At 40.8% G+C, this 26,704-nt stretch overlaps 1 protein-coding gene across 4 annotated transcripts in view; it reads right to left on the reverse strand.

The window, feature by feature from the left end:
- Positions 1–6,915: 6,915 nt before the first annotated feature.
- PIKFYVE (phosphoinositide kinase, FYVE-type zinc finger containing) overlaps positions 6,916–26,704 on the reverse strand; it is a 71,988-nt gene continuing 52,199 nt past the window's right edge. For all 4 annotated transcript variants that reach the window (XM_075711147.1, XM_075711145.1, XM_075711146.1 and 1 more), the window contains 17 exons: positions 26,481–26,589; positions 26,214–26,368; positions 25,597–25,687; positions 24,522–24,582; positions 23,782–23,925; positions 23,491–23,611; positions 22,272–22,367; positions 21,473–21,556; positions 20,921–21,012; positions 19,926–20,090; positions 19,292–19,351; positions 18,631–18,807; positions 17,820–17,923; positions 17,414–17,542; positions 15,820–16,081; positions 13,557–13,631; positions 6,916–12,590 (listed from right to left, as the gene is read on the reverse strand). In XM_075711147.1, the coding sequence (XP_075567262.1) occupies positions 12,475–12,590; positions 13,557–13,631; positions 15,820–16,081; positions 17,414–17,542; positions 17,820–17,923; positions 18,631–18,807; positions 19,292–19,351; positions 19,926–20,090; positions 20,921–21,012; positions 21,473–21,556; positions 22,272–22,367; positions 23,491–23,611; positions 23,782–23,925; positions 24,522–24,582; positions 25,597–25,687; positions 26,214–26,368; positions 26,481–26,589 (2,041 nt within the window). In that variant the 3' untranslated portion in view covers positions 6,916–12,474. The remainder of the gene's footprint in view (positions 12,591–13,556; positions 13,632–15,819; positions 16,082–17,413; positions 17,543–17,819; positions 17,924–18,630; positions 18,808–19,291; positions 19,352–19,925; positions 20,091–20,920; positions 21,013–21,472; positions 21,557–22,271; positions 22,368–23,490; positions 23,612–23,781; positions 23,926–24,521; positions 24,583–25,596; positions 25,688–26,213; positions 26,369–26,480; positions 26,590–26,704) is intronic.

Genomic DNA, 26,704 nt, shown 5'->3' on the forward strand with positions numbered 1-26,704 from the left:
CAGTGTATTAATCTGAGAAAGAAAATAATGTATTGCATATATTTTTTAATAAAGTAGACCTTTCCACATCCAAATCAAACTTCAAACTCAATCACAGTTAAAAATGAAAATTTTGGTATTTTGTGACTTTAATAGAAATTCTATTTTGGTCAGTTTTTACATGTATGTTTAACTTTAACTGCAGTTCCTACCTTCTTGCTGGAGAATGAGGTCATGGTTACATATTCTAAGATCCTACTGTTAAAAATCTAATCAAAAATAACGTAGAATAGGCATTTGTACAGTTTCTCTCTTAGTCTGTTCCTGTTAGCAGAAATAGTAGAACCAAAAAAAAAAGCAGCCTCCTCCATAAGATGATGGTAACATAAGGACTTTCTGGCTTTACTATGACTCTATTCAAACTTCAGCATTTTGTAGAAAGTTACTTTATCACTTCCTTCTGGTTTTGTCATTTGAGGCATATAGATACTATGAAAAGATGACACTGCTATTCTTATCAAAATATCCTCTACACTATTTTGTCCAGGCTACTGGTTTTGAAACTCATTTAGGCAGCGGGGAAGAAGATTTAGTTTAAATGTCAATGCATTTAATTTTTAACATTTAATTCTGTATCATGATACTCTCTTTGCATCCAATTTTTAAAATTTCTAAGCTAGAGACAAAATGGGGGGGGGGGGGGGGATCTTCAGAAAGAGCGAGCTGTGGATGATGTAGGTTTCTAAGAAGTTTTTCCAAGTTGTCATGGGATTTTTTGCCAGCTGCCTTTTCTGACAGTTTTCAATAAGCAGCTTGGGGGAAATGTAGTGAGTGATAAAATCTTGCCTTTATTTCTATCCATACAAAAAAATAAGTAAAACCTTTTATACATAGTTGTATCTCCAACCTTCTCTAAGGACAAACTCACATATTTAGATGATCCAATTTTTACTAGTCAAGGGTTTAAACTCATTATTCAAGACACTTTTGGAGCAGCACTATTTTTAAATAAGAACATCTTGAATCATGGAGGTGTCAGCATTGCCTCATTCTTCAGAAATCAAATTATTAAAAAAAAAAAAACCCAAAACACACCAAACCACAAAAACCACACATAACAGTAAAAAAAAAATCTTCTCAAAATGCAATGAAGAATTGTATTGGTCAACAAATATTTTGAAATATACAAAAATGCCAAACATAGTTAAAAACAAATTATAGTCATATTTTAGTAACCATTTTGATACGTAAAGTTCATTTTGTATTTTAAAAGAACCTTCAAATTCACATATCCAAGCAATAAACCAAGGAGAAGATGAATTCAAAACAGTACATGAATGAATGTGCTGATTTTAAATAGTGTCCCACCACTCAGTCCCCTTCTCCCCTCCCAAGAGGAAATTTCAATTTTACTCTCATTGTATGCCTAAGGTTGTTCCACTTCTCCCTGTAGCTACCTGTAGATAGTGTTTATTATCCCTTATTCTTCACTCCTCTCCTAGCACCACTCTAGTGTGTTCAACTGCGTCGACAAGTGCGATGACCTGTGGGTTTTGACCGAATGCCACAAAACATCTCAATCAAGTCACAGCAGGGCACGAGCACTCGCCATGGCTTCTGTTGCTTAGGACTTGCCAGGGTATTAAGTAAACATTGGCCGCTTTGCCACATTTCTCAAATTACAAGCAGCAGACCACGAGGCTGGGCTTGTACCTTTTCCTTCTCATGTAACTACACATGCACAAAGAAAGGGCAAAACATAATAAAACACAAAAATATGTGTATGCTGTATAATAGGTGGCATAGTGGAGGCCTAATGGCTTTTAAATTTCTCGCTGGCGTCCTATTTCGTTTTTATTAAAAGAAGGACTTCTATGGCTGTTTAGTGTCACTGAACTGATTAGCTATCATGCTTTATACTAAATCAACAAAATTCCCAAGACAGATTTGGCTCCTTTAGTTTCTACTGCTGCTAAAAGGCATAAAAATAGAATAGAGAGAATATAGCAAAAGTTTCAAGGAACATACTGGTTTTATATGGTTTGCAGTTGGAAAGATCATGTTTTGATCAAACTTGGCAACTTTAACTTTTTCCATTCATGGACATGCTTCAGGTTTAATTAGTTATGGAAGTTCCATATAATTTTATCAGTTTATAAAAAGACTTAAAATGTTTTAATATTTAAAGTTTTCAACAGGAATGTACAAAAAGAACTTACTTCATTTACTGAAACTTTGCATCTGAAAACAGTGATGTTCCAAGTCCAAATACTTTCAACCTTGGTCTTCTCTCTATGCTATAATTCATTGTGAATTTTTTCTTCCGTCTATAGGTAAGCCACCACACTTTGGGTAATAAACACCTAAAGGTAAATCATCAACATGATATTAAGTACTTACCCCCAACATGAAACAGATTCCTCCTTGTACTGCTAATTTGCTAAGCTCTAATAGACTTCTCTATATGTTACTAGCTGCCAACAGAAATTAATTAGTTAGTTGGGCATAAAGAAGAATGTTTCCTAAATTAACATATATGATCAGTGTATTCTGCAGACTTTCTTGACTAAGACTACAAGAGTCTATCCTACTTACTTAAAAGTCAGTGTTTAAAAAAAAAAAAAAAATCAAGACCTGAACTAAGTAGGGGTTGGGGTTTTTTTCTTAGAATATCATACACAGTAAAAACAAGTTAGTTCTGGTGAATTCTTACTATACAACTGAACTGGAATGAGAAATGCTGCCTGCCTTAAAGATGTTCTCTGCTTTCTAGGGCAGAAGGGACAGAAAGCAAAACATTGTTTTTCCATAAGGCAACTCAAACTTACATGAAGAAGTAGATATAATTTCTGTATATTATAGGCTACCATGGAGCCACATAAAGCATGACCTTATTCTTTTCCACCCTTGTCAAGTACCGGACACATTAACAAGAACACACTTTAACCAGAATTGTTTACAGATCCTTTCAAACATTAGAAATTCATACAGCTGACCTGGAGTCTCCAGAAAAATCATTTTCTCCCTATAGTATGTGTTTCAGATAGTCTTTATAATCCTGGTAGAAAACAAAAACATTTTCTTTCTCTTGTTATGTGCGTATATGTACATTAAGCAATCCCACTTGTGCCATCCTAGATATATAACTTTTTCTTCAGGTAGCTAGGTTACTTTTGGTTATGTCAGAAGATCTCAGCTAGTTCAGTAAGAAGGCCACATCCAGGTTACTGGGAGTTTCATTTTTGCTGAGGCTATATTACAGAAATATCCTATGTAAACAATGGAGAAAAGTTACTATATTCTCATCCTGTCTCTGCAACTGTAATTCAATGCTCTCTTTTCAGTAATTATGTTCACTTACTTTATTATCCTACCTTTGATCACTGGATCATTATGTCTTGAATGACTTCCGTTATTCCCGTTATATACTAGAGTGAGTGAACTGTGTTTATAGCGCACAATTTTTCTGTTCAGACTTGAGGCTGGAACAGCATGCAAGAAGTACCTGTATGCCTGGCCAGCCACTAGAGCCAAGAAGTACCAGTTGATGTTCTGGCAGCACCTCCTATTCTGCTATGTTCTTTTTCAGCATGAGCACACTCTCACACAGCTGCAGCTGTAGGGTACCCCTGTTCCACAGTCACTGCTGTTCGAGTAAGACCCATGTGGGGAATTACAGCTGTAATAACATCGGTTTTTGTGCTTAAGGCATCACATAAGATGTGGTAACTCTCTGTAGGATGTGGTGTTACATGCACAGCTGCACTCAAGTCAGCTAAGACCCATAGGCACTTTGTCACTTTTTCACCTTTCTGTTCTCAAGGTGTTTGAGGGCTAAGGGCTAAGCTACTGTACATAAGTACACGTGTGCTATGCAGAAAAGACCAGATTCCTACAGGACTTTGTACCTATATTTGCTTAGCTGAGAATAAAGGGACATCTAAACATACTAAACATAGCAGAAAAGAGCAAAGCAGAAGTGTTACTTGTGATCTTAAAGATCGGGATAGCAGGAATGAGTCTTAACCATAGGTATTCTGCACAACTTTTACTTCAGAATGTTATCCTGTTGCAGAATAATTAGTAGAGCACAGGGATCTAACAGGCTAAAAACTAAATACTGCGACATACATATAGGTATTTAACAAAAAGCCTTTAAAATTTTGGACAAGTAAGAGATGCAGATTTGACTCTGAAATCAGGAGTCCAGATTTTTTTCTGTTAAAATAAGGACAATGGCAGCAATTTCACTGAGCTTACAGAACAAGTTTTTCTTACAGAAAACATTTATTTGCCCTCCTCAGAAATATTTTTTCATTGCTTTTGTACTTGCAGAAAAGCACTGTTCTTGTGAATACCAGTGTGGGCCATCAGAGCTTATACTACAACATCAACATCTGAATGCATGGGAAATTTTTTTTTTTCCCCTCTACCTGTGCAGAAAAAGAAAAATACTATGTGCATAAACATACAAACTCTTTATTTTTACAACATAGCATCTCAGGGCACAATTTCCTTGTGTAATGTGACAGTGAAACAAAAACATGAAACATCATATGACAGCAAACTGTAGGCCAGGTTCATCTTAAATTACAGCATACATGCCCTTAAATTTAGAATTAACTCCAGGTCAATCACTGAGTACAGGCAGGTCCCCTACTTCCCTAAGCATACTGGGTTTAGAAGACAACCAAGTTTTAACTGCTCCTAAGTACACTAACAAATGATACTGGTGTAAATCAGTATTAGTCATTTTAACACCCGTTATAGAATTCAACATGGGTATCAGTATTTTGGTCATTAATTGTCTTTGCATCTTTAACACAGGTTGGCATTACTACATTGGTTCACTGCGCACTCTCAGGTTTAAACAGTACTGTGTAGGTATTCCCTCTGGGAATATTGGAGCACTGTACCAGGTCAGCGATCCCAGCCTTCTGTTTCTGCAAAGGCTGGCAGGAACTCTAGAAATGAGTATGTGCTGGGTCCTCAGCTGCATCAGTTACCCACTCAGTGGTTACAGCTCAACAGAAGCAGGGCTGAATCGAGCAGTAAACAGTTAAACTGCCTCATTTTTTTCTGGAGGTACCTTTAGTAAAGCCAGCTTCAGTCATTAAATTGCCTTTGATTCAATCCTTAACATATGCCTTCATTTGCTGTATATTCTGTGCGTAAGTAAGGGTGCCTACAGAAACTGGATATGAAAATATTGATCATTAATTTGGTTTTTAGGGCTTGGTGTGCTATTCAAGAATGGGCAGAGTTGCCATTGCCAGTGAAAGGAAGAGAGCTCTGAGATAGGAACACAGAGCTGTCTCCTGTTTTCACAGACAATCTCAAGCACACAGGACAGCTCTAGCCAAATACTGATGAGAGAGATTAGAAGAAAGTAGGGGCTTTCCCCCAAAACTAAACAAGTAAATAAAGGTTTCTCATGAATTCTGACATTCCTGTGGTGAGAGTAATCACTATTCAAATACTATTCTATATTCAACCACTATTTGTTATAGAATACATCTATAAAAACCCGTTACTATAGAAATATATCTAACTAGCAGAAAACGTGGAATTAAAAATTTATTTTCACTGTACAAATCTTAAAAAAATTACAAGTACTGTGCTCACATCATAAAAGGCTATAAATTGGTTTTGTGCAGACATACCGAGATCACCACTCTGTTCTTGCTATTTTGGATGGAAACTGGGAAGCAAATTACACAGGCCTGGGATCCTTAGTACAAACAGCCTTTCTTCACCAAGGAGCAGGATTACAGCCGTCATGTTTTTACTGACCATAGATATTAACAGAAAAGATATCTGTCCTCACTGAAGTACACGGTCAGCTATTATGGGACTTCAGTCCTCCGCCTCTTCAGAGGTAGATTCACAGCACATTTAGACACCAAGAAAACAGTACAGAACTGCCGCTAAGATCATATTTTCTCTTACATTTTTATATTCTATGAGGTAATTTAAGCAAACATATAGCTGGCCTTCACACTAGAGGATGAATTCACGATTTGAGCTGGAGTGCCAGCAGGTGGCAGCAATGATTCAGAAGCTGGTCTCAGGCCCTCAAACAGCTTACCTTCTACAAGCAGAACAAGACAATCTGTCATCTGCTGCTGTAACTATACCGTCATCAGTGGGTTTTTCCCCTCACATCTACCTTTTCAGCAAAAAGAGCTTCCTAACTGCAGTAAACTTTTACATCATTTTGTCCCTATGCCAAACACAAACAACAACATATGGGACCTTGTAATACATGAAGTTCGTTTTGAAGACAAAGTCCAGGAAACTTCACTCAAAACTGCAATTTCAGGATCATGTGCAGGTAACCAAAGGCCAAATGCTTCTAGGGAACGGTAGGGTGTCATTCTCAGTAATTTACTACTTCAGCTACAGGCATACTCTTACCTGTTTTGGGGGGGGTTCTCATTTTTAACTTCAGCAGTTTGTTTTGTGCCTCTTTCTCCCACCTTCTCTTTGTCAGCTTCATATATGAAGCACCACAAAATCCTCAGAGCTGAGGGCAGGATTCTTCTGTTTCTGGCAGCCAAAACATACCCTTCTGTAGCAATAACTTTCCAATACCATATTGGCATAAATCAGTTTTTATACTCTCATATTCTTCTTCTACTGACATGCTTGCTTTTTTATATACTTGCTATTTTCCTCACACATGTCATCTTCAGCACTTCAAAGGTGAGGCTATAATTACTAAGCCTAGATGGCTCTCCCTCAGAATGGCAATGAGATTTTACAACTCATCTTGCGTATTTACATGTACAGCCAGTTCTGTCATCCTAAGAGTATTGACTGCAATGGACCTTTCACCACCAAAGCTCTATTCTTTCTACTCAGGACTCCTCACACCACAGCTCCTGCATACCTAGCACATGTCTCTTGTTTCTAGAACTTGTTTACTTACAGAAGACAGCTTGCTAAGGCTACAAGGACTAGTTAGGGAGCCTTCAGACTGGGCTTGGAAAGAGCCTTCAGATTAGGACCAGAGTCAGCTAATTCTGGTAACACAAGTTTACCTACAGAGATCTACAAGCAAGACCTCCAACAGAGAAGCTACTTATAATCACAGAGAGGAGGTGCAATGAAAGCAGCTCCACAAATGACACAGACCAGCAGGAAAGGATCTCACCTAAGGAAAAAACACAGAGGGAATAAGGAGTTGGCTGGCTGCTAACAACTCTGCTTTCATGTATTATTGCAAGCTATTGCAGGAGTTAAACTGAGAAACAGCCTCTGTAAGCAGCACAAGCTGTGCGAACGAGCACGGTTTTGTAGGATGACAACCTTGTGCCTTTGGAAACACTCAAGAACACTGGCTTTATGGTGTGTAAGAAACTGGCTTGCTTGGAGCTCTGCAAAGCTTAGCCTCAGCATGTAGGATAATAATTCATAACCAGAGATATATTAGAGCACTGTTTTTCGTCATTCAAACTAAGCATTCCTTTCTGCCCTCACACACATCACATGATGTAGGACTTTCATGCTATGAGAGGCAGCAGGGGCTGGAGAACAAGGCATTGTAACAGGATGCACATGTTGGGGCTCATTCTGACTCTGCTGGATTACCAAACAAGCCCCCAATCCACTCTTCTTACCTGTTTCTGTCACCCTTCATCTTTGAGAAGCAGGCTCTGCCTCCAGACACACATTTAAAGATACAGACAAACCCCCTCTCACCAAAAAAATGAAGCAACTGGGGTTTTGTTTGTTTTGTTCTTTTGTTCCTTACAGAGATCTGACAACAAACCAAGGCTCCACAGCAGGAGCTTGGAGACCCTAGATCCCTGTTTTCTTTAGTACCTTAGTGGCAATACTAGCCTAGTATCAGTGTCTAGCACAGCTAGGTCTTGAATAATGTGCCAGATTTCCAGTTCTGTGTCCTAAAAACAGGGAGAAATGAGGGATGGCCTGGCTTTTCCCAATTATTGTGCAAAGTTACTCTGTATCTGAATTGACTTAGTTCCTCCACACTAAAACTGAAGTACTTCTTGTTGCTTGTGAGTCTTCACATTAGGACACCAGAGGACTCCAATTGAGACATTACAGCATAGACTGAGATGGTGAATCCCAACTTCTCCCCCCTCCTTTTTTTTCTTTTTAAATAGTAGTATTGTCTAAATCAAGGTGGCAGTGGGGAAGTTGACCAATGTCTCATACCATCAGTTAGATCAATGGAAGACACATGCAATTACTGTTTGAGTATCCCACCTTTTGCCTTGCTCACACCCTCATGGTGGGACAGCTTCTGATGCAGTTTCATACTGCAGCAGGTAAAACAACTCAAACTCACCCGGCAAAAGTAGTGATGGCACATAAAACAGGTAAAATCCTTAAGTTTTAGATTTTGAGTTTTATATTCTAGGAACCAACAAGTCCCCTTCCCAGAACTAACCACACATTATTTTTAGCTTTAAGAGAGGAAGTTACTATATATCAGGTTAATATGAAGCAATCAAGATATGCCATTAATTTTCAGACCTCCTTGGATTTTTTCTTTATCTACTCTACTTAAGAGAAGACTACAGAAATACCTGGAGATTTTTTCTGAGGAATGTGTTCTGCCTCTTGGAAGAATTGGGCCACAGCAACACCACCATCTGCTGGACAAAACTGGCTCCCTGTCTCACAGCAGTGTGTTGAAAAGCAGCTGGGGAGAAGATGGGAGAAGTGCATGAAAGGTTATTTGCACATTCTCCTGCCACTGACCTGGAGAGCTGCCCAGAGGTCCCGCTCCATTAGAGGAAGATGAGCTGCAAGGTATAGAGACATGACAGGCATGCTTACACTGCACACAAAGCTGGCAACCTCCAACAGAGCAATTCCTGCAGAGCAAGCAGAAGGCTTAGCCTCTGATCAAGAAAATGGGATGCTATGAGACCTAACTGCTCCACCACATGGAATAGACTCAAGTATATTTTAGTCACTTTATTTGTATCTATATACACATTACATTTTGATTCTCCAAGTAGTCAAGGCAGTTATTCTCAAATAGTTTAGTACATGAATTTTATAAAATACAGCTGAACCAAGGTAGATTAGAAATACATACATTATGGTACATTAAGTGCTTTGAATAATGATTAGTCTGGCCACCTGCTAGAGAGCGATTCATTTGGTCTTGGTCATTCTCACAGAGGAGAGTCTGCTCCACAGGTAACTCCCCTGAGCCCAGCAGAGCTACTTAACCAGCAAGAGTACCCTCATGTGCTTTTGGGGGACAGAATGCATTGCTGGGCCACTACAAGGCATTCTGTTGTCTACACGAAGACTCAAAGCAAGTCATCGCTTCTGACTGGGACAAGATGTAGACATTTGTCACAAGGCCTCAGATCAAAACAACAGAAGAAAAAGCCAGTGTAGCTCTGAAGAAATGCAGTCTCCATGTTTGCAACTGGGATGTGCTTACACACATATATGCTAAACCTGTGTTATAAAGAAATAAAAAACTCTCAAAGGGCTCATGTAATACCTAGGCTGCTCCCCTAGGACATCCTTAGGCATGCTGCAGGGACACAGACCTAACACAGCCCCACAAGGAGCTCTCTCAAAGATCTCTTCTGCATAAAGTATTGCTCTCCTTTCTCAAAAGTCAGCTTTGTAGCAAGTGAAATGCCAGGACAATTCTTATTCTGAAAAGGGAATGTTTGAAATCTGTTCAACTGCTGGGATTTGAACTAGAAACGCTTACAGCTTTATGTCACATGGCACCCAAAGATGTCCCAATTCCAGTTGATACTGCAGCTACTACATTATTCATGACTAGTAGCTTGCTGTTTACTCCAGTCTGATCAGGACTAGTCTATCAGCCACATCCTGACCTAAAGTTAGCTGTTGATGCCAGCTCAAGATCACTCCTGCAAATCTCTCCAACTGCTATAACTTCAGCCCAAGATGGTCCCAATTCACACGTTTGGGCCCTGCATTCACAGGCTGCAAAACAGCTGGCCAGTGGAAGGTTCTCTCACTTTTACAGTGCTGAGGGCCTCATGCTGTCATATGCAGGGGAACATCAGCTACAGTGAGATGATCATGTTGCTTTAGAGCCAGCTGCTTGAGACTCTGGAAGACAAGCAATAGAGAGCAGCCACACATCACTGGAGTAAGGGTTACTGGTGACAGGACAGGGCTAGCACATCACAGCTCTACATTAGCCTAGTGCAGATGCCATGACACTGCCCGTATTCATGTTCCATCAACCAATCCACATAGTGACAAAGGTGGAAGATAACAGAGCCAGCTGCTGTTAGGTCACCTTAGCTGGTCAGGCAAGTCAAGTTTTTTCCTTGTAAACCTTAGGAGAGGAAGGAGGAGGAACACATGTAAACTTTATCTGAGACCGGAACAGATTCAGGCTGCATGGCATGCTCTTTCACATCAATGGACCAAGACAGAAGGTAGAAGCCACAGAAGTGACAGTAGCATTGAGCTGATGGACTGGTTGGTTCCTCATTACACAAGGCCCCACACACAGCTAGCCATCCTGGGAGTACCTTTCAACACAGGAGGCAAGATGTGTCCCAGAGGTGGTCAGCTGTACCTGATGCACTATGTTGGACTGAAGGGATTCTGGGCCAGAGGAAGCAAGAAGTACTGTGTCATTTTTCCACTGCACCCCCAGAAACAATGATTACATTGTACAGAGGAAGTGAGAATACTTTCATTTCTGCTGCTTCAAGGTCAGCGTCTTTACTCATCTTCCAGTAGGGCTTTGCAATGGGGTGGGGAAGACTTCTTCCGACACAAATGACTGTTGCCTCCTGGCAGCTCAGACCTGAGCTGCACTGGTTTTTTTGGAACCAACAGTTCAATTCTCACTGCTGGCATTTTCCTTTCTCAGCGCTACCCAGCTGTCACTCCTGAACAGAGCCACCACCATCTGCTGCAGAGGAAAATACTGAACACAGGAGGAGTGAACAAAATGCACATTTCAATCCATAGTTACAGTAAAGACGGCATTACCAGGCAACTGCTCAGAATGAGCAAGTGGTCATGAAGAGCTATACTGTCCCAGACTCCATGTTCGTTTGAAGTCCTTCCATCAGAGGCTAGAAATCAAAGGACAGTATTCTTGCCTCTCAAACTCATAAAAAACCCTCTTATTTACTGGCCTATATTATAATGAAGCTAAAAAGTAAACTCATTACCTACAAAAACAGGTAAAAATTAATAAAAATGGAAAGAAGTGCTTATTGTCGTAACATAGAGATTCACAGATCTCTGCACATCTTATCCATCATACAAGATACCTGTTAGTTCAGGCTTTTGTTTTTACAGAAAAAGATGACTACATTCATCTCAGTGGTGCAAAAAAAAAAAAAAAAATATCTAATACTGCTAAAGAGACAGTTTTTCCATAGGGACTGTACAGTGTGATGAGATCTAGATGCTCATTCTCATCAGCATGTCATGAATGCAAGAAAAACATTCTGCTAGCAAAGTTTCACTATGAGGTAAATGCATTGTTTGAAAGTCCTAGCAAACTGAAATAGATTTGAAGTGATCTGCCAGGAATGATGGTTTCATTAAGGAGAAAGTTGTCACTCTAAAGCAGTACGCTTCATTTTGTCTAGCAACTTAGTGCCTTCTGCTAAGGAAAGGGTTAATCAGCTTCATAACTGTAATTAATCAAGTCTTGTTAAATTAAAGGCTGTATTTTTTAGTTACCTGTTTCCAGGGATTTGAGCAACATTCATATCAAAGTATGGTTTAGGATTGAAGGGATATGTTTGCGGTTTTGCAGTATGCTGATGACTGACAACCCATTTTTATGGGATTCAGCTAAAATGAAATTAACAGATAAAGACAGAGTTGTACTGCAGTAATATAACTTAAAAGATGTAGTGATATGGCATTATAGCTGTGGAGCTGCCTTAAAAAAAAAAAAAAAATACTGTTAACAGAACCCAGGAAAAACTGAAGCTACAGAGCATAAGCAGGACAAGTTATTCATGGATCCTAAACAGGTCAACTACAGACCACTGCAACAATAGCAGAACTCAGGAATAAACTTCATTCTTGTCTCACCCACCCACACACACAGAGGGGGGTTTATTTCACATTTGCAGTACCACGCATCCACTACAGAAACATGAGCTACTGATATTCAACACCACTTAAGCAGTGCAACACTTAGAGAGATCATGTACTTCTACACCATCATGAACTGGGTAATATCTGTTTCAGTGTTCTTACATGGAGATAGCATCACCTTCCCAACTGACAGAGGGAATGTCTCTTATCAGTGATGTTCAGGTACCTTGCAGCTTAGATCCTTAGTGAGGCTGGTTCACTTATCAGCCTCCAAGAGAGGATTAAAGTGCAACAAGCAGATTTCACACTTCGGAACATTGCACACATGGTCAGTGTAGACATGGAACTGCAATCCTCTTGCTTACTGCTGGACATACCGCAGGACGAGTGGCCTATAACGTCATTGTCCTCTTGTGCTTTCCCAATATGGGCTTTAGCTTAGCAATTCAGGCCCAGTCCTGTCCAATGGTCTGGCACCATCAAGAAATACTTGTCCATAGCTTCACAAAACCTGGTCCGGTACAGTTCTGGAGAGACCACAGTTGGCATCTTACCTAATGTGTAAGAGTGAAGAGCAGTTAGAAATGGGCTAAAGAGTATGCTGTAATACAGACAGATGTCACATGAGATTACAACACCAGACAGCATAATCATGAAGGCATACTGTACATGGAAGGGTCTTGGAACCAACAAGCATTATCAGTTGCCTTTTTTTTTTTTTTTTTAAATTTTTATTTTAAACATTTAGGAGAGAAGGCAGATCAAGATCTGGACCCCTAACACTGAATTGAGATACCTGAAGTTGGAGGAACTGTCTAGGCTTTTTACATCAGCCCTGATCAGTCTGTTTCTTTTTCCTCTTCTCCTGTTTACAGGTCTTTGAGGTTTTTCAGCAAGATGCAAATTTCTCCCATGAACAATTTCACTCTGCGGACATACTCTTACCTTCTCCAGACACTTGAGCAGTGGCACATCAAGTGTTCCCCTTCCTTTCTCTTTCCAGCCCTCCTACTAACATGTGGCCAACACTAGGCAATGCTGCACAAAAGGTACTCTACTCACTTCCACAAAGGAAACTCCTCAGCTCCTCAAAATATGGGCAGTAGTCAATCATTTGATAAGGTTTTCTCCACACTAACAGCTCAGAGTATGTCTGATTTTCTGGACTCAGAAAAGGTCTTCTGAAGCCAAGCAGCAAGGTTTTTTGCTAGTAGCTCTGTATGGGTGACTAAGTTTGTATGTGAGTAGTTGGTAACTAGGAAACTGAAAAGAACAGTCCCATAAATAAATAACCTTTACCCCCTTTCCCAGGAATTATAGTACTTAAAGGGTCACTCATGGAGGCAGATCAACGTATTAATTTTTCTGACACTTGTTATTCCTTCCCCTGTTGTGGGCAACTTAATCTAGTGTTGCAAATCTGCATGGTGGGGAAGTTGTGGCTTTATTAGCACAGTTATTGGAAGCTTCCGGGTAACAAGGAAGCATGATCAAAAATTTTGCTTTCATTCTGGACTTACCTTGTCCTCCCAAGATGCCAGTTGATTTCACCACCATTTCAAGCTTTTTGTCCCACGTAAAAGTGCGAATATAGTCTGTTGCAATAAAAAAAATTAAAAAACCACCAAAAAAATTGACACGCAAACATGTCATATCTGCTATAACCCAAGTAACACTGTTCTAAAATGTACCTATTTCCCCTCAAAAAGGGCAGAAAGCAGTAGGCTACCATAGCTACCGTAGTTCCCCCTACCAGTTGCCCAGCTTTCTGGAGTATTGATTAGATTTGGGTACAGTGAATATGATATCTCAAAAGCCCAGCAAGATCACAATCAACTCTTCCTGCCTCTACAAAAACAGACTGCCCAGGCATGTCTGTCTTTATCCACGTTAGAGTTTCAATGGCTCATTTACAAGAGTCACTTAGTCGATCCTCATCCCAGAAACATACAAAGAAGCCCCACTTCACCATAACAGCTCCCACTACTTTACGGCAACAGCTAGCAGCATCAAGACTTGGACACCTATCCACTTAAGCCAGTATTCCTCATCATTGCAGCCACCTACAGTTTTGATAACAGAAAGCAAACACTTTTCACTTCATGATGTGGTGGACTGGAAACACCACCAGTAACCCTGATTGGAAGAGGGGGCTGCAAGGAGAAGACTTCAGAATTGTTTCCAAGCCCCTTTCAGGGAAAGCATGCCCAGTCATTACAAGCACATGAACATTTTGGTCTGCAAAGCTAAAGCAAATTAAGTTTTTCATTACTGGATATCATTATCTCCTAACATTTAACTACAACTGTAATTATACAATTTTGAACTCACTGTTTCTGGATTTACAAAAGGCCACCGTAAGTATCCACATTTCACCTCAGCTATGCTTTACACAAAACTCATGCAGACTTGCCAATCTTAAAACTTATCCATGTATCTGAATACTCTTTGAAAGCACTCCCTTAGAGTGCTTTGGGACTGATATCATCAGTTTGTGAACTACTGTCACTTCATGCCCCAAGGTCCAGAGCCCCACACAACAGGGCCTACAAATAAAATAAAGCCTTCACAGCTCCTCACAGATGTAACTTACTTGTTTCCTGTATCACATTAGGATCTAAAATAGGTAACAGATTCTGACTTCAGATTCAAACTCTGTCCAAGCTATTGGGTTTTAGTTCCGCCCCCACCACAAATTTAGCTTGAGTACTTTGTCAGGGTATCATTTAGAGAACATTGTGATAGCCTGATACAGCAAGCATGCTCTCTCTTCTTGAGGATATTTATGTTAAACAAGTTCCTTCAGATCATGAAGAGCTGTTCTCACCACAGTGAAGGAACTGTTAGCTTTAAACATCATATCAAATATACTCTTTAATCAGGTAAGACTTTCCATAGGACAGCAAAATGCTGCATGTACAGAAGGAGCAGAGTCTCATCCCATTTACCCAAATATTCAAGAGCCTACAACTCTAACTAGAGTTTCTACTAGTTTCTACTAACTAGAAATTAGTAACAACTTCCAGCTCTTTGTAGCTGGGACTTAAAATTCTCAGCTAGAAGCATTACTGGAATGGCTTTCAAGCTTTGTCAGAAAAAGGGTAATCCAGACCTTCTGCCTTGAGATCTCATCTGGAAGCATTTCTGAGCTAGATTTCAAGAGCATCTCATTTCCAAGAGTCACTGCCACATCCTGCAAAACAGCTTCATCTCCAAGTCTTTTGCACAATACAAGTTTGCCTGTCTAAAGATGAGGCTCTACTTTCCAGTCACAAGTCAGAGGATATGGCAAGGTAATTACTAGGTTGCCACCCATATTATCCAGGTCAGACTACATGATCACAAGTGATTCCATGACATTTAACTTCCCTCTTCCATCCCTACCAATATTGTTTCTCTTTAGATCCCCTCCACGCAAGCTAGAATTTAAATGGCTATGTAAACATTACTGACCTTAACTTTAAAGATTAAATGCAAAGCATACAAATAACCTTCCCTACTTCAACTGGAGTCAAAGTGTAGGTTAAACACCAGCTTGACTGCTTTTTCACTACCTGTGAGGCCTGCAAATGCTAACACAAGCCCATGCAACAGCCGGAGAGGACTTCCTGGCTCCTCTTAGAATACCCATGAAAGGTGAGGGTGGTACTCCATCAGGGAGAAGACAAGCTTTCCTGACACACATCTGTGGTGGCGGTACAGTTCTAAGAGTACTATAATCACCTAAACCAGAAGAAAGCAGTTCCACCAGCTGAAAGCAAGAAAATACAGAAGACAACCTACCAATGATCCCAACAACCAGCTCATTGTTGGTATCATCACGACCCACCAGCAGAGAATAATCAATGATGAGGTGGCTGGAGAGGAACTGGGAATCACTGTGTATGGAAGCTCTCAGGACAGCCTTGCAATGGGAACGGATGTACAAAGGATTATCCCGGACCATCTTCAGAAGGTTCTCATCCAGCAGGACTACATCACAGCTTTCCTTGCCTGTGTCTGTTTTAACATTTCTATTCCGGAGGGAGCCCTTCAGGTCAAAAACCTGCAAATGGAGAACAGCACTACTTTGTTCAGTTGTTCTGCGAGGTTAAAGACTTCAGCACACCTAACTGCAGTGTTTGAGAAGGCAGCACAGCAGGGCAATTCTTTCCTCTCCGCAGGAGGAGGACAGTTAACAAAAAACATTTTCATACTACAGAAATTAAAATTTCCTGAGTGAAGAGTAGCATGTAAGGCCACATGAAAGCTCTGCCACCTCAATTCACAAATTTTAGGCAAGCTATTTCATTAATATTTAGCCTAATTTAAGGGAAAAAGGGTGTCCCTATTTTTATACTGTGTGGGTAAACTCAGTTTTCCAGCTTCTACAGACTCAAATGCTGACAAAAGTAAAGCCACTGAAGAGGGATGTGGGTCTTGCATGAAGCACCATTTAACATCTGTTGGCAAGGCAGAGACGGACCATCATTAAGTTGGAAAGAATCTCTGGAGGTCTCCAGTCCAATGCCCTGCTTGAAGCAGGTCCTGTAGAGAAGGTTGTTCAAGCCCTCTCCAGTCAAGATTTGACTAACTTCAGAGATAAAGTCCACAGCCTTTTTGGGTCTCTGTTCTAGTGCCTGACCACCCTTTGTGATTTAAAAAACAGACAAACAAAAAGAAAACCCACAACAACATCCTTTACATCTACCTAGAATTCGCTCAGTTCACTTCCTCCCACAGACATCACCTGTTTGAGGTCAGGCACTGGGAAGGAAGGTGGAAAGAATCAATACTATCTAGTTTTAGAAGCAACATTTGTTTGAAATTCCTTTCAGCATCAACTCTGTATTTGAAGAGAATTTTCCCCCGGTCATTTTAAGGTCTTCATTCTACTGCCTCATAAAGGTTGCTTTTGCATTACTAAGAGAAAGGCTGAACTCAAAATCTTGTCCCATACATGAAATGGTTCAGAGAGAACAGCAGGCTGAAAATATTATTAGTTCCTCCACGCTAAACAGTAGGTCACCATCTCCATTGGTGAGCCTCTCCTTCTAAATCAGTCTGTAATCCCAGTTAGATCTTCTAAAAGCTTTGCAAAAAGGTTTCACATTTTCCTAATTAGGTTGACAATGCTTTCTCTCAGATACTGGAGATGCAGGGACAAGTAAGACTTCTAAAAACTGAAGCCTGCACTACAGCTATCTGAACTAGCCAATATATGCATCAAGTTACTGAGGATCACATAACAAGGAAATGGGCACAAACTGTCATCTTTGAGCAGTGCTAGATATTGACAGCACGTGCAAAGTTAAAAGTTACCTAGACGGCTATGGTAATCCTGCTCTTGCTCCCAGTCAGAACTGCACTGCAAGGGAACAGAACACTTGGTTCTTACCTGAGCCATTTTCCTGCCATAGAAAAGGTTTTCCATGACAAGCAGATCCAGCTTCTTTTCAGTGTTGTTTTGAGAGTTCTTGTATCCAATTCTATACACCCCAAGTATTTTGGCCAGTGCTGTGGGCTTCTGATGAAGAGAAGACATAGGGTAAGATCTCTGTGTACAGGCAATCAGCAATCAAATACTAGAGGCATCACTGTTCTGTCTGACTGTGTATTACAGCTTAGAAGCTCTAGCAAAATTCCCACCTTTCATCTTAAAAAACACATTATTAGTACAACTCACACCCTCCGACATCATCTTTTACTTAAAGGCATTAATGGAAACTGTCACTAGTCCGTAAAATATAGAACACTGCCTATAACAAGAGAATAAAAGGCACCTTTTTTTTTTTTTTTAATACCTTCTGCTGAACTGCATTAATGATGTAAGTGAAGTAGTGTGGAGCAAAGTCGAGGAACGACTGGACTTCCAGACGAGGCATCTGCTTCAAGATGAATCTATCATCTGTTTCAACATCGGACAGAAGCAATAGAGTTACACACAGTAAGTGATGTATTCTTTGCAAGTTCTTTAGGACTGTCACACATCTGAAGTGGTCTGAAAAATTAAAGGACTACAATTCTCTTAAATCCTTAGCTACAGAAGCTCATTTCTAGAAACTTTTTTACTTGATATATTCTGATTTTCAGAATTTCAACCTCCTAGCAAATCAGGGAGAAGAGACTGCCTAAGTCAGATTTACCAGAGCTACATGGGCTTCTTATACAGACAACAGAAACAGCCTACAGATCCTTCCATTCAAGACTTGTTTTAAGTAAGGGCCTAGAATCAGCCACAGTTTTTAAAAAAAAAAAAAACAAACAACCCAACTATGTCTTTAATAACCAGTTTTCCTTGAATTATACTCATGTTTTTGTTTTCTGATGCCTACCTAAGAGCATACAACTGCTCAACTGGCCTCCCTAGCTGCTACTACTGAAAAACAGAATTACATTTTGTTCTCCTGCATATACAAAAAAGAAAAATAATTTGATATTGAAGATCCCAGAACAATCCACTTAACTTTCCATTCTGAGTGGCCACTTCACAGTCAGCAACCCTCTGGCTAGAGGTGATCAGGGATTAAGTGACACATTAACCACCACCATCCCCACCATCACCATCCCCAAATAATACCCTCTGATTACGAAGGGAGAAGCAGCTGCTTTTACCCTCAGTCACATAGAACGCAGCCCCAGATTTGCCACCTCGTGCCTGCCAGGGCATAGAGTGAGAGAGGGATCGGATGAAGTCCTCTTCACTGCTCCCCAGTATCACTTCACGCATCTTGTGAAATTCGCCAGCATAATAAATCCGGCAGTAGAACTTGGCATTCGCATCTGAAAACTCTGCAAAAGAAAGTCTTCCTCAATAACAGCATGCAATGCTCACTGAGTACCTGAGATGACACTTGGAGATTTTACTGATGTCTAGAAGAATATTATTGTGCTAAACATCCCTTGCTCACTGATGTCTAGAAGAATATTATTGTGCTAAACATCCCTTGCTCACACCTATTGTACTTTGGACGTTTAAACCAATAGGATTTAAATGGAAAACTTACAGGTCAACCCCCTTTAGCTTAGCTCACAGTATACACCATGGGAAAGCATCCAGACAAAAGATCAATTTAAAAAAAAAAGTTTTATGGGGTATTTTTGCAACAGAGAAATTGATTAAAGTAAGTAAAAACTGCATTGCTCTGTTCTTGGTTTGTTTTTCCTTCCTGCCCAATACAAAGAAAAAATAATTAACTTCAAGATTTCTATTACATTTCCATGAAGAAAGGAATTTGTTAGCTAAGACTTTAAGTTATTATTTATAACTACTCACGGAGTTCCACATGGGGATTCACCAGCTGTTTCTTCTGTCCATCTCCTCCATCTATGTCATCTGAAGGCATAAAGGGACCACTGTGTCAGGGTTGTTTGTTGTCATTGCCAAGAAAGCCATGTAAGATACTACTTGTAAACTCACATTACAAGAAAAATTTTTTTTTTTCAAGAATACAGAGGAACTACACATAGGGAATTAGAGATACAGCTATAATGGTATGATGTAATATGTATGCTAGAAAGGCACTGCTGTTCATGGGACACATAAGTGTAAGCTTTCTCTTTGTTTTCTCTTCATTCATTTTCCATGAGCTGAAACAATGAAAGTTAAACAGGAAGCGAGGAAGAGAGACTGGGCTGCTTCACTGGAGTCAACTCAATCCAAAGGCATTCAAGCCCAGACTACTCTATATCCCTACAGTTACTGGGGTTTGAAAGATGTAGGAGAATGTAGGAGAAAGTGTAGGAGAAACCTACATTTGATGCTCAAATCATTAATTTTCAATGCATGTTAAGTACTCTTGGACTGCTGAAAAAGTATGAGCCGGAGTGCATTCTGGGCCTTACACATATGAATGAGGTTTGGGAGAGGTAACAATCCAAGACAGAAGATGGACTTAACAGTCTTGTACCTTGAGGCTCTGCTCCTTGGTTTTCTGCTCCGTCTTTCCCCATCTGCCCAACCTGGTAGTAGGCACTGTCAGCACCACGTAAGGTCTCTTTCTTCTGCAAAGACAGGTCCGGGCTCTTCCCTCCCGTGCCACGGAAGAAAGACAAAACACTAGATGGTTTCTTTGCTACAATGAAAAGGAATAAAGAAGTTGGCTTTGGCATTTCCACAGGCAGTTTAATAAAAGCATGACTCATATGAGCATTCTTAATTCATTGTTCTAACTGGAGGAACGATGTCATTCAACTGTAACTCATTTGCAACTCTTCAGGCAACCAAGGTCCATCAGGTTAGCTGATTTAGTATTCCAAGTAGCATTCTGGAATTCTGAGTCATTTGAAAACACAGACCAAGCATGAGCATCTTCAACATAGTAAGAACTACACCTCTCCATTTCAAAATATTTTAATTGCCATTTTTTTTAAAAAAATGCAGTGTCAAAAGAGGTTAGAACATATTATGGCCATCATACCCCACTAAACAGGCTAGACTCAAGAACAGCTCAAGGTCCACTACATCATAACATATTAAATCAGGGAATGATAATCTGATCTCATAAGAATCAGAGAAGGCCATCATGGGCACAGATTTCAAAAAAACGAACACACCCACGCACCCCCACCACGTTCTACATCAAGTCAACTCTAAGACTAGTCACAATTTCAACTCATAGAATTCTTTGGGTTGGAAGGGGCCTTTAGAGGCCATCTAGCCCAACCCCCCTGCAGTGAACAGAGACATCTTTAACTAGATCAGATTGCTCAGAGCCCCATCCAACCTGACCTTGAATGTTTCTAGGGATGGGACCTCCACTACCTCCCTGGGCAATTCAGAATGCGTTTTGTTTGTTCTAACTTAACTTTCACAAGAGCTAGAACCCAGGTTAAGTGGACTCAAGTCTGAGAAGTCTGAGCTGCAATTAGCATCATGGATATGATTTTGGCAAAATACTCTTACGCTGTTCTGGTTCTGCATTGCGATTTGAAGGACCCACGTTAGCCTCAGGCAGGCGGACAGGGCTACTGCTCTTTGGTTTGCTGTCTGACATGCTGGAAGGAGAAAAAAAAAAAAAAAAAAAAAAGAAGAGTCATGAGCCCAACAAATACTACCACCTGAGACACCATTGCTTTACTCCTGTACATTTATTTTTCCTCCATGCCTAACACTAAGTACTGCTAAGGGAAGAGGATACAGTTTAAAGTCATAAAGGTGTGGGCTCCATAGTAACAGTTCCATCCATCGCCACAGGAAATGTAAGCAGGCCCAGTAATCCTTACCATGTACACAGTCAAGGGATCAGGTGACAGAGCCAGCACAGTCCCTGACATGAAATGGAAACACAGATACCGCAAGTATGTATGTACTGGTTACATGGAATGTGTCAGATTCCATCAGAAAGCAGAGATCCTAACAGAGGTATATTTTGAGGGTCCTTCCCCACCCTAGTTTTGGCTTATTTGCTACAATGACTGTGCCTTCGCTCTATGTACTGTAGTTCCTGCATGTAACCTGTTTGGCTGTAGTCCTTCTTCAGAACTGTTCTTCAGAGATGCTTTGGACAACTCATCCAGGGCATTTCTGTACTCCTTGCAACTGAGGGGGAAAGGAAAATAAAATAAATAAAGTCAGCTGTTCTCTGGGAGACTCTGTAACACCAACCCAAAGATTCAGTCCAGAGACAACCACAGGAAACAAAAATCCACACTAGAAAAACCTCTCCTTCATTTTTTCTTACAATTAGAGCTTAGTTTCCTTGGAACAGAAGCTGCTCTAGATCATACTGCAGGAAAAATCCCCCCTTGTTTCTCCCTCTCCCACAGTTTAAGAATGCACTTCTTTAAAACTCTGCTGCTTTGACATGCAAACCCCAAGATTTACTGAAGCAGCTGGGTTGGAGAGCTGAGTAGCAGCCAGAGCTGCTATGACCGAAGGTAGGCAAAGGACAGACTGCAGTACGAATACCTAACTGTTGTTCCCTAGCTCAGTTGCACTTCCTCCAGGCTGGAGAGCTGAGCAAAATTTAGTTGCACTTCTTTCGCTAACAATATCAAATTACAGGGAACACTACACAACTAATTCTTTTTTGTGTACAAGAGTTCAGCAAGAAATCCAGTTGCAAGTTGGAAAACCTGCTTTCCATATCTCAGTAGTAACAGGAGAGAACTTCAGCTCTGGCAGAAACTCTGAACACAGCTGAGTGAAGAAATTCTGTCATGCTTGTTCCCTACCATTACAATTTAAATATTCCTTGCACAGAAAAGCTGCAGAAGTACAACGTGTCAGATGAACAGCAAAATCACACCAGTACCTGAGAGCAAAAGCTATGATGGAGCTTGGTTCTTTCTCGCAGACTGCAATAGGTACACGTTCATGCTCATACATCAGGTAGTGCTTATCTGGGTCGCTAAATGAAAACAACATAGGGAGACTGTTAGTAGATTGTAAGTTTGTGGAAAGAAAAGGTTAAGTTTTGGTGAAAACCGAGATCTCATCACTGCACTCCCAGACACAAGCTGCAAGTCTCAGCATGGAACCAAAGCTCCCCAGATCAGCTTCTCCGAGCAGACACATTCATAGCTCTGTGGTTAAATCTAAATGGTAATGTGTTAGGGCAATCAGCACTTCAAGCGAGCTGCTTATATCAGAAGACCAGCTCCAAGTTAGAGTCTCTTTCTGTTTAGCAGCCACTGTTTCTAATGGCACCAAAACCTGCCTGAGTTTGACTGTCCTGCAGCATAACCTGCAGAGTGAAGTTAGGGGACAAACCTGGACTCTTTCCTGAACAAGCAGTTCAGCATAGAAAATTCCCAAAAGCCTCCTGGGTTTCTGTAAGATTTTCTTTTACTTATCTGTAGGGTCCAGTCACTTAATTTTTACCTCATTAGCCCATGGCTTCCACTGCTACCCTGGGAATAGGATTCAGAAGGTAAACTCAGGCTGCCAAACATTAGGCTCATGTCAAACGAGAAACACTACAAAGCACGCAGACCAAGTAGCTGAAAGACTTTCCAGCCTGCCCATTTTCACATGAGAGGGGGGCTTGAAGGCACATGCAGTAGCCATTGAACCTGACCTACACCCAGACAATGCCAATTTGAGTCCAACCCTTGGAAGAGGTCTGGAAGCAAAAACAAGAGGCAGGCATGTAGCTTTAGTAAGTCTTTGCTAAGAAAGGACATTTCTGCTCCCTCCCTGCAGCAATGAAGTTAGAAGACATCTTTTTTCCCCCTTCCCCCCGACCCCTTTCCCTCCCACAAGGGTTCTGAGGACCCATGCCTGCTAGGAGGAAGAGAAACTGATAATGTATATGCACAAGGGTGGATCATTAATAAGAAGAGTGGGTAACCTATAAACACCTAGAAGGGACACAGAAAACTTCTTGCTTTGAGGAAGTTCCATAGCTTATTCGGAGGCAAACCCAAGTGATGACTTAAATTATATAGTGAGCAAAGGAAGCATGCATAGCTCTGTTTACAATTTGACCAGGCTGCTAATTTTGTACATCATATATATTACGCAGTACTTACAAGGGAAATGGAATGGGGTTATAGTTGTTTCCAGGCAAAAAGTTAGCCAAAATAGCTTTCATAGTAGATTTCTCCTTCACTTGGCTGTCTGTAGATCCCAGTGAGTGTCCATCAAACACATCTGGAACACAGATAAGTGAAGTCTGCATCACAATATCAAATTTCAAGCTGTAGATTCAGAAGGAAGGTTGCAGACCACAGAGTTACCAGATTTGACGTTTCCTAAACTGTTCTTATACATTTGCCACAGAAAAGCAAGAGAAAGAATACAAGACCACAACCAAACTATACCTTCTGAGCTGCTTGTTGTATCCTGTTCAGACAGTGTGTTGGCACCAGTTGTATGCTCCGATACAACCTCTGGAGGGGTGGGCAGCTGAAGATGGGTGGAGCCTGTGGAGCTCTGACTTGATAAAGTAGTCAGGAAACGATCCTCTGAGTATACAGGGACAGTTAAGGAAAAAGAAAGCATTTTACATGGCTGTCAGAAGTGATACTGCTTGCTCCCAGGCCAAACTATCACCAGTGCCTACTTTCAAGAAGGTTTTTATTTAGAAAGCAGGTAAGGCCACCCAGAGCAAAGGAACGGGGAAGCTGATCAATGTAGCACATAACCTCCAGAAGAGGTTATGCTTATACCTGCTACCTTCAGTTCCCACAAACTCTCAGAGTGCCTCAGAGGTAAGAGGTCTCAGCACCCATAACCACTTCACAGAAGAGACGAGAGACATTTCCCAAATTCCATGTAGTTATTCAGTTATTCAGAAAGCCTCTGAAAGTTTTTAAACTTAAGTTCAAAGGAAAACCCTTGCTGGCCAATTTAGTATCATTAGTAATTCAGCTTCATATTAGAAGCAGACTGCTTTTTATAATAGCAAGCTAGAAATTGGCTTATTCCCATCTGACACAATGGGCATTCACTGTTTCTCTGAAGTATCAAATTTGACAAAGGCTCCCATGTTATGTCAGGGAAAGGGTTACAGCAAGCTTCTTTTGGTAGCTTAAGAAAAATAAACAACCAACCAACAGACCTTTCTCTCCATTTTGCAGTGCTGGAGCAGCATTGCGTGGGGAAGCATCCATGCTACTGATCTAGGCACAATAACAAAATACCAGTGTTAATGCCAAGCTCTTTATAACTGTATCCCTTCCTCTGTGGAACACTTGCAAAAGCAGATGTACCACAACAGATCACTGCACTGTCACTGTATCTGCCTCCACACAAAAAAGACAAGGGAACAGCAACCCAGCTTCACAAGATGGTTATGACTGCTATCATCTCTGTTTGCTGTTTTAAACACTACATTCTTCCTCTATATAAACCTACTTGCTGCTAGATCAAGGTTAAGTGCGTTTTAGCATCTAACAATTATGTGTTAGGTGGAAAGTACACGTATACATGCAGCAGAGCAAATCCAGGGTCTCATGGGGTTTCTTAGTGCACGTTCCTAATGTTAGAACTATTGGGAGTTCAGCCTCTCTGTATCATGCTTATATTGTACTGCCTTGCAGTCTGGACATTTTCTCAGAGTACCAGCTCCCCAAAGGGTAGTTGTTCAGCACGGCAGCAACCGTACCCTTAGACGGAGTTCTTGAGGCAGCAGTCCAAAATCATTTATACATCCCCTCAGCCAGTTCCCACAGGACACATCACAGAACAGAGATGGACCTGCAAATCCATTATCAGTCCTTCCTGTGTTCTTTCCTCTGCCTCTCCTGATAATTGTTGCTGTTTCTTTTTCACAAGGGATAAACCTGATGGGCAACAACCTAGGATCTAATGAGGTGACCTCCTTCCTATCTAGGCACATGCCTGACAATGAGTGCAGCTCTCCGCTGTCAGTATTCAGATTAACACTATACAAAGACCACAGAAAATCATCAAATCCTATTCATACTTAGTCATCTTCTGTGTAATATGGCTCTTGGTTCACATCTTTGGGGAAAGATACATATGCTAACATGCAATTCGAGCTTTTACAGCTGAAAACTACATGATGAGGTAAAACAAGTTTACCAAGTGAACTGAAGCCAGTCTTAAGACTATTGTGTTGCCCCAGGAAAAGAAAAAAAATGTTTAAGTAGCTTCTAGCCTGTTACTCGTACCTTGCTTTCTTCACCTTGCCTCAGTCTCCCAGGGCTGGGTGGTACTGATGGACGTTTTCTCCCTTTCTCTTGTTGGAAGAGATCCTGCAATCTTAAAAAAAAAAAGCACCACACAAAACCCCGAAGAAAAATTAATCAGAAGATAGGTTACAGGTAGTAGCTGTGAAAGGCACAAGCTATGAAGTTTCTCCATACCAGAATACAGCCAAGCATGCCTTCACAAGTCTTTACTGCAAACTCAAATGGTTGCTAACGTGTGGCAAAACTATATTTCAAATGGCCAAAACCAGAACATTTTCTTCACCTTTGAGACAATTTCATCCAGTCAATTGCTTTCCCATGCTCCCCTCTTCCACCTTTATTCAAATGACACTTTCTCCTCTCAGATGCAAGTTGTGCTCTACAAACACAATACTTTTATTATCTGGCCTCAAATGATTTTCTGTTCCAATCAACCAGCTCTGTGGTCTTAACCAGTAGAGGACATTCAGCACAAGCTGTCATAACACACTCTATATACCAACTGCACTACAGAGAAAGCATGAAAGAACCTCTTCCCTTCTATAATCAACACAGAGAATCGGTGTTGCTCATGATTCCAACATGAGTCCTCTTACCTATTATTCCAGGCTTGTAGCATCTCACAAAGTCCCTGCTTTTTAGCTATCAGAGACTCAAAAACAGATTGCAGCTGTTGAGGTGTGTCTAATGATGACGAAAGCAGCCTTGCTTGGATTTTCTCAGTCCAGTTTCGAAACTCCCCCTCTTCCATCTGCCAAAAGAAAAACTGCTAGTGTTCTGTGACCAGAGATGACACTAGATCTGAGTGGCTTCTCCACACACTTTGCAGCCTATGGTCTGCCAATGCAGAAATAGTACGTTACCTCCTTTTGGGCAAAGAGGTCTTCCATCTTCTCTTCTCTTGTTTTGCTGAAAGTATCCGTTTTCAAAGAAGCAAGGCGATCATCAACAGCAAGATACACTTGTGAAACCCTGTCGACAAGGATGCAAAGGCTTAAGCTGTGACTACTTGGAACATCTTCAACATTCTTTAATAAAAATCTGAATGCATGTAAGGTTAGTGTTTAAGAAAACAAAAGGCGATATA

Source organism: Pelecanus crispus, chromosome 5 (genome assembly GCF_030463565.1).
Source record: "Pelecanus crispus isolate bPelCri1 chromosome 5, bPelCri1.pri, whole genome shotgun sequence".
Classification (NCBI taxonomy): domain Eukaryota; kingdom Metazoa; phylum Chordata; class Aves; order Pelecaniformes; family Pelecanidae; genus Pelecanus; species Pelecanus crispus.